Here is a 7,978-nt window from a genome sequence, read left to right on the forward strand (position 1 = left end):
AAGCATGCTCAGAGCCCTGGCCATCCCATGCCTATCCTGACAGGGATTTGAATACAGAGCTGTTCCATGGGACAGTGGGAATCAGGAGGCTGCAGGTGATGCCTGACCTGGTGCTTTGCCCTTCCCTTTGCAGGCTATCGCTACAATGACCTGGTGTCCCCTCATTACCTGACCATGATCGCCAACCTGTCAGGCTGCTCTGCCCACCGCCGCACGCCCAACTGCTCTGACATCTGCTTCCACAAGAAGTACAGGACCCACGATGGCTCTTGCAACAACCTCCAGCACCCCATGTGGGGTGCGTCCCTCACAGCCTTCCAGAGGCTCCTCAAACCTGCCTACCAGAATGGATTTAACCTCCCCCGAGGGTTTTCCTTGGCAGAAGATGCCAGAGATCTGCCCCTTCCTCTACCTCGCCTTGTCTCCACTGCCATGATTGGGACCGAGACCATCACCCCCGATGACCAGTTCACGCACATGCTCATGCAGTGGGGCCAGTTCCTGGACCACGACATGGACCAGACGGTGGCAGCCATCAGCATGTCCCGTTTCTCAGACGGAGCCCCTTGCAGCGAGGTGTGCAGCAATGACCCTCCCTGCTTCTCCATCACGGTCCCCGCCAACGACCCCCGCGTGCGGAACGGGCGCTGCATGTTCTTTGTGCGCTCGAGCCCTGTGTGCGGCAGCGGGATGACCTCCCTGCTGATGAACTCTGTCTATGCCAGGGAGCAGATCAACCACCTGACATCTTACATTGATGCCTCCAACGTTTATGGCAGCACGGAGCAGGAATCACGGGAGCTGCGGGATCTGAGCGGCCAGAAAGGGCTGCTGAAGCGAGGGCAAGTTGTGCCCAGCTCGGGGAAGCATCTCCTTCCCTTTGCTGTGGGGCCACCCACAGAGTGCATGAGGGATGAGAACGAGAGCCCCGTGCCGTGCTTCCTGGCAGGAGACCACCGCGCCAACGAGCAGCTGGGGCTCACAGCCATGCACACGCTGTGGTTCAGGGAGCACAACCGCGTTGCCACCGAGCTGGCCACCCTCAACCCACACTGGGATGGGGATCTCCTGTACCATGAGGCACGAAAGATTGTGGGTGCCCAGATGCAGCACATCACCTATGCCCAGTGGCTGCCCAAGGTCCTTGGGGAGGCTGGGATGAAGATGCTGGGTGAGTACAAAGGCTACAACCCCAATGTCAATGCGGGGATTCTCAACGCCTTTGCCACGGCCGCTTTCCGCTTTGGGCACACCTTGATCAACCCCATCCTGTACCGACTGAATGAGACCTTCCAGCCCATCCGACAAGGCCACATCCCCCTGCACAAGGCCTTCTTCTCCCCTTTCAGGATCATGCAGGAAGGGGGGATTGACCCCCTCCTTCGTGGGCTATTTGGGGTTCCTGGGAAAATGCGGGTGCCCACTGAACTCCTCAACATGGAGCTGACGGAGAAACTCTTCTCCATGGCACACTCTGTGTCACTGGACTTGGCTGCTATCAACATCCAGAGAGGGCGAGACCACGGCATCCCACCCTACAATGACTTCAGGGTCTTCTGCAACCTCTCCTCTGCACAGGAGTTTGAGGACCTCAGAAATGAGATAAAGAACTTGGAGATCAGAGAAAAGCTCAGGAGGTACTGTAGCCTGGATGTGGAAGCATCGAAATTACTGGAGACCAGTCAGTGAAAAGTTCCTGCTCCTTCCAGTACACCCATGGAATAACCTTCCCAGATACTGTCCCCCACAGATGTTAAGATAGGGTAATAACTGTGGTTTAACAATGGGGTAAGACAAATGAGGTTTCTCCAAGTGATCAGTCTGGTTCTGGGTGGAATGTTGTCAGGCACTGCTGTGGTATAGCTTGGGAGCAGATTGAGCCTTGGAGCTATTTTCCAGTCAGACTAAACTGCGTCCAATCTGCCCTGGCTGCCTCTTCCAGGGCAGGTCTTTATCCCATTGTCTTTTAGATAGAAGCATTAAAAATATTGTCCAGATGAGTTCCTGACATACAAATTTCTATGTTGGTATCAGATTTATATTATCTCTACTCTTTGAGATCCTCTTAACTTTTTTTTTTTATATTGGTTATCCTGCAGTTTATACGGAACTACCAAAAATATTGACCTGTTTCCAGCACTGATGGTGGAGGACCTTGTCCCTGGGACCAGAGCGGGACCAACACTGATGTGCCTGTTAACGACTCAGTTCAGAAGGCTGAGAGATGGAGACAGGTATTATCATTCGAGTCACCCCAAATCCTTTGGTTATTCTGTTTGGGAGGTTTTTTGCCTTACAGGAAGAAGCAGAATCTGTAATTTTTAATTATTTATTGTCTTATGATATGAGGAACAGTGTTCTCTGTCCAGTGTATTTGCAAAAGCACTTGTCACAGTTACTGTCAAGGTGTCCTTTCTTGATTTAGTGATTCTCATTTCACTGCAGAACACTGGGAATCATTGAGGATGTTCCCAATATCTCATGAAAATGCTAGAAAATGTCCGCAGGAGCTCTTTTATAATCCCTGTTTGCTGCTTGTGTGAACGAGACACGTCTTTGCTTGGTGATGCACTTAGGGCAGGAGCATGGGGGTTTGTGGGTTCAGAAAAAGCCATCTGTGTTTGCAGCCACCGGACACCAGAGCAGATGCTCATTTTGAGGGGTGTGGGTGCTGCCACACAGATGTCGGGGAACTCTTCTTCCTCTCCCAGCCTCACTCACTCACTCACTCACTCACTCACTCACTCTCTCTTCTCCCACTCCTGAGTCATGCTGTGATTACACCCCACTGCAGATTTTGGTATGAGAACCCTGGAGTCTTCACGCCGGCGCAGCTGACTCAGATCAGACAGGCGTCCCTTGCTCGTGTCATCTGTGACAACAGTGACCACATCCAGCAGCTGCAGAGAGATGTGTTCCAGGTGGCATCGTACCTGCAGGGCATGGTCAGCTGTGAGGAGATTCCTGCCGTGGACCTGCGCCTGTGGCAGGACTGTTGTGAGAGTAAGGAGAGGGATGCTCTGGCACTCACTGGTGTGGGCATCACTCTGGATGGCATTTGTCACACACCACAGCAGCTTTTATGGCATTGTAACTGATTTCTGGCTGCACCATGAGAACCTTGTGTCAGCAAATGGGTGCAAAGGGAACAGAAAATAGAAGAGAATAGAATAAAATAGAATAGTATAGAATATTTCAGTTGTGAAGGACCTGAAGCAATCATCCTGTCCAACCGCCTGACCAATTCAGGGCTGATCAAAAGTTAAAGCAAATTATTAATTATGTCTTAATTATGTCATCATCATTATTATTATTATTATTAATATTATTATAATATTCAAATACTTCTTAAACCCCAAGAGGTTTGGGACATTGGCCACCTCTCTAGGAAGCCTGTTAGCTTCATTTAATCTGTCTGAAAGCCCCACCTCACTGAGGGCTTTGGTCTCTGGCTGGGGGAGAGACTGAAACAGGACATGATCCCCACCACGTGCCACTTCACAGATTCATTTGGGAGCCTAAATCTCTGCCATTAAAGCACAGATCCTGCCATGGTCCCTCTGTGCTGCATTCCGGGTGCAGATGTCCATCTGACACATGGGAATCCATGAGTGATGCACACCCTGTTCCACACCTTTGTTGCCTCCTTTCCTCTGGCCCAAGAGATGTGTCCAGGGTGGATAGTGCAGGAGGGCAGCACTGCCTTGTGCTGCTGAAATTCATGCAGTCCTGCTTTAACACCAGTGCTCACTGCAGACTTTCCCTTCCTTTCCAAGACTGCCGGACACGAGGGCAATTCAGGGCTCTTTCGCAGCGGTTCCGAAGCAAGAGGTCCCCTGGCTTCAGCTACCCGGAGGAAAACCCTGCCAGGCACAAGGCTGACTTGCCCAGGTGTAGTATCACCCCTTCTACCTCCATTTTATGAAACAGAAGTTTTTAATAGTCCATTCAGGCCTCTGAATCTGGCTCCTTGCAGAGGTTTGGGGTAGGGCTGGATCAGTAGAGAGATGCTGAACTCAGACAGTCCTCCAACACTTCAGTGCAGAGCCCAACTCTGATGAGTAAATACCTGGGCTGAGGGGCTCTTTGGCTGGCATCCCTTGGCAGGTGAATCTGGCAGCTGGGCCCCTCCCTTTGATGCTCACTTGGAGGCTGGTGTTGGAGAAGGCAGAATGATTCCCTCACCCAGGAAGCTGCTGTTTGCATAACCCTTTTTACTTTTTATCCCCAACCCCAGAAACGAGGTGCCTTCCCCAAGCCCTTCCTCCAGAGAGAATCTTGAGTCCCTTGTGGCTGAACTGGAGAAGACAGTCACTTCTCTAAGGAAACAGGTAAAACTTGGTGTCCCAATGTTTGTGTTTCATGGAGTCATGAACCTCAGTGAAGAAAACTTGAGCCAGCATTTTCTTCTTGTATTTGGGACAGGTTAAAGATTACCTGTGCAGTGGTGCAAACTCCTCTCAGGGCTGCTGCTTTCTCACCCCCAGGTGAATGCACTAGAGAGCCAGCTGAGGTGGCACCACAGGAACACCAGCACACGTGGACAGGGCAAGAAGACTGGGGACAAATGGAGAAAAAGATGACCACGTACAAGGTCAGTGTGTTTGTTCTGGGCTGGGGCCCAGTGGGGTCACTGTGGGGGGACACCTCAGCAGTGTTCCCATGCAGGAAGGAATGGAGCAATGAGGTGACGAATGGGACATGAGGAAATAGATTTAAATGCAGCAGGTTAGACACTCGTTTCTGCTGGTAATGATCAGTGACTCACTGGAATGGGTTGTCTGGGGATGTGGTGGCGTATCCATTCCTGGAGGTCTGTTAAGAACTGGTTTGGCAAAGATGGGGAAAGACATAAGTATAGGATGGACCGGGTGGATTGGGTGACGTCTCCTGGGCCTATTCTCCTGTGACGCTGGGTAGGTTTATTCTAACAACATTTAATGTCCTAACCCCAAATTCAGCAGCCTCTGAAGGACCTTTGTGGGGAGAGATATCACAAAGCTCGGTGATGGAGTGGATGGACTGGTTCCTCCCCAGGGAAACAAGGACATTTGGGCAGATGGAGCAATCCATCATTTGCTTACAAACTGGCAGAGATTTCCCCTCCCCATGAGTCACTGTGCTCCTCACTCCTGAAGGCACCAGTCTTCTGTTTGCCTGAGCCAAGGCAGCACAGCTGTGAGGTGTCTGTGTAAAGTCCCTGTCAGCCCCTGCCAGCCTGGGGACTCCAGCTGCTGCTCAGCAGTGGCACAGTCCTGGCAGAGAGCTGCCAGAACTCCAGGTGTTCATGGGCACAGGGAGCACAGCCTGAGCTCCCTTCTCCTGCTTCCCATGGAGATCTCTGCAGCTGTGAGAGAGAGGCTGAACAGCTCCCTGGCACCTGCCAGTCTGGAGAAGGTGTTGAATGGTTTTTATGTGTTGCAAATGATTTCTCCAGAGACAGGAGCAGAGGAGTTTTGAGAAGTGCAGTTCTGCCAGTCAGTGTGTACTAGAAGGAGCATTCATTCTCTGGAAGTTAGATTAAAGGATGGGGCAAGCAAAGGCTGATCTGTACTGATAAACTCAGCAGAATCCAGAAAGGGAAGCCTCCAGGTTGGCCAGGCTGTCTTTCAGCATGATTTGGTGTTTTGGTCCTTACAGATTTTCTCCTCAGTGACTCTGCTTCAGAAATGTGACAAAGAGTGCAGTGTGACTTTCAGGTTGGCTTTTCCTTGCCATTGTTTCAGATCCTTGATGAGCCCTGTGTTTGCAGGGTCCCTGAAAAGTTTTACTGTGGGTTTAAAGGTTTCCCTGCCCCAGACCTGCCAGGCACTGTTCAAACAGCTCGCTCTGCCTCCAGCTGCTCCCACAGAGCTTTTCTGCTTTCATGTGCCATTTCAGGTGCCCTGTGACCTGCACTCCTGCTCTCCACCAGCCAGTCCAACCCACCCCTACAGGGCTCAGAGAGCCACCATGAGACCCCATGATGCTGTGCCTGCTCTCACACCTCTCATACCACTCCCTGTCCCAGGACCACTGTACTTTTGCCTGCATTGAACCCTCTGCACTGACTGTCTACGAGCCCCTCAGCCCCTGGACCCTTCCTGCCCTTGTTGGCCTCCTGGGGATGAGCTCTGCCCTCGATGATGAGAGCCCAGAGTCTGCCAAGGTGCCTCTTCCACAGCCCCCAGGAAACAGAGACAAATTGAAGCTGCTTTAATGCCACTGTTCTGCTCCGCTCCTCTTCACATGCACCTCTGTCGTCACCCATCACTCCTTGTCGTAACTGTCCCATGGACACCCATCCAAACCAATTCATTAAGAGGCAAAACCTTTCTCAAATGCACTGTGGTGCCAGGAAGCATCTGGAAAAATCACTAAAAAAAAAAGATAAAGAAACATGAACCCCAGAAGAAATCCCAGTCATCTTCTGACATCATCAAAAAGACCAAGAGGAACCTCAGGGTTGGGTGTTTCAGGATGGGGTGCCAGGCATGGTGTGGCCACCCTTGATCTCCAGCTGTGCTTTGCCAGTCGTTGGTGACAAGTGGAACATTCTCTGACCCCACGAGTGACTTACCGTTTCTCAAAAACCATTTTCCTCAGCATGACCTGCATTCCCCAACTTTCTGCCCCTTTAGGGGCTTAATTGGAATTATGCTTCTCTTCCTTTTTTTTTCCCCTCCAAAAAGGCTCTTTGCTGGAAGATGTATTTCGAGTGTAAACGTAACAGGACCTGGAATAAAACTTCAGCTAATTAGGTGTAATGGGCACTCTCATTAGTGGAAGGGAGCTGCTGGTTTCTGTCAATTAGGCTGGGAGGCCACGCTGTGGTGTTTGACACGCGGGTGTACACAAAGTGCTGTTTGTGTTTATGGCTCCCCAGTGCTCTGCAGCCAAACCAGGGCTGTGTAGGCAGCTCTGCTGCTTAGGTCTGCTGGTTTTGGTGCTCTCTGGAGGTGCTCTTTAGTGGTGCTAGAACTGAAGTCCCTGTGTACCCACCACAACCCCAAATCTGTGGACAGATTGGTTTTTAATACATCCTTGTAAGCTGGCCACAGGGACTGAAGAGAAAATACTTGACCCATCAGATCTCTGTACCTTCCTTATCTTTATCACTTTTCCTGCCTCCTTCCACTTTCTTTCCCACAGCACAAGGACCAGAAACTTCTATGAACATGCTTTTTCTTCTTTACTTTTTTTAGGTGTTTTATAGTACCAAAAGGGATTCAAGGCAGCAGGGATGCTCCTGGAACTGAATAGGAAAATAAAATAAAATAAAAAAGATCTTAGAAAAAGGTTGTGATTTATCATCTCCTTCCTGGCATGGAGCTGAGCTTTGTGTGTGTGTCCTGTGCAGACAGAGGTTTGCAGGGATGAGTCTGTGCTCTGCATGTCTGGTAGGCTCAGCTCAGAGGCAGTATTTAGTCCTCAGGGATGTTTGTCATTTGGAAGTACTCTTTCATTTAGGTGCAAATGAAGATCCAAAGCCTTTCGTGCTGGAAATCAGCTGCACTTGTCTATCGCTGGTACCACTGGAGAATCTAATCTGGCATAGGTCAATAAAGGTAAATCAGGTCACAGTCTCCTTCTGCAGACCAGACGTTCAGCAAGTCCTCATTCAAAACAGTGAGGCACAAACGTTCCATGCTGGATCTGATCAGATCATCTTTCAGGGCACAACCAGCCAGCCCCTTTTGCTCCTGATGGAGTGTGACGTGAGGAGCACATTGGTCTCAAGGGCTGCAGAAGGACAGCAGAGGGGATGTCCCTTCCCTTTGGTTTGCAAACCCTTCTGTGCCCCATCCTCAGTTGCCCTCCTCATGCTGAAGTGGGAAAAATGCACGGAGACTTTGCGCATCCCTGTGTGGCACTGGGGGCGAGGCTGTGAGCTGGGCACGGGGGCAGATCTTGGGGGACTAACCCGTATATTCAGGTGCTACTTGGATAAGGAGGGAGCAGAATATTTTATTAAAGACTCCCTTTCTTCCCAGTTCTC

General features: G+C 50.7%; 1 protein-coding gene across 1 annotated transcript in view; it reads left to right on the plus strand.

The window, feature by feature from the left end:
- The window catches only part of LOC309579510 (peroxidasin homolog), a gene marked incomplete at both ends in the record, with an annotated part of 42,396 nt that extends 37,813 nt beyond the window's left edge, over positions 1 to 4,583 (plus strand). The window contains 6 exons of the mRNA XM_082292893.1: positions 134 to 1,637; positions 2,100 to 2,234; positions 2,795 to 3,003; positions 3,777 to 3,891; positions 4,238 to 4,331; positions 4,488 to 4,583. Coding sequence (XP_082149019.1) covers positions 134 to 1,637; positions 2,100 to 2,234; positions 2,795 to 3,003; positions 3,777 to 3,891; positions 4,238 to 4,331; positions 4,488 to 4,583 — 2,153 coding nt within the window. The remainder of the gene's footprint in view (positions 1 to 133; positions 1,638 to 2,099; positions 2,235 to 2,794; positions 3,004 to 3,776; positions 3,892 to 4,237; positions 4,332 to 4,487) is intronic.
- Between the last annotated feature and the right edge of the window lie 3,395 nt (positions 4,584 to 7,978).

This window comes from Coloeus monedula (assembly GCF_965178545.1).
Source record: "Coloeus monedula genome assembly, chromosome: 17".
NCBI lineage: Eukaryota > Metazoa > Chordata > Aves > Passeriformes > Corvidae > Coloeus > Coloeus monedula.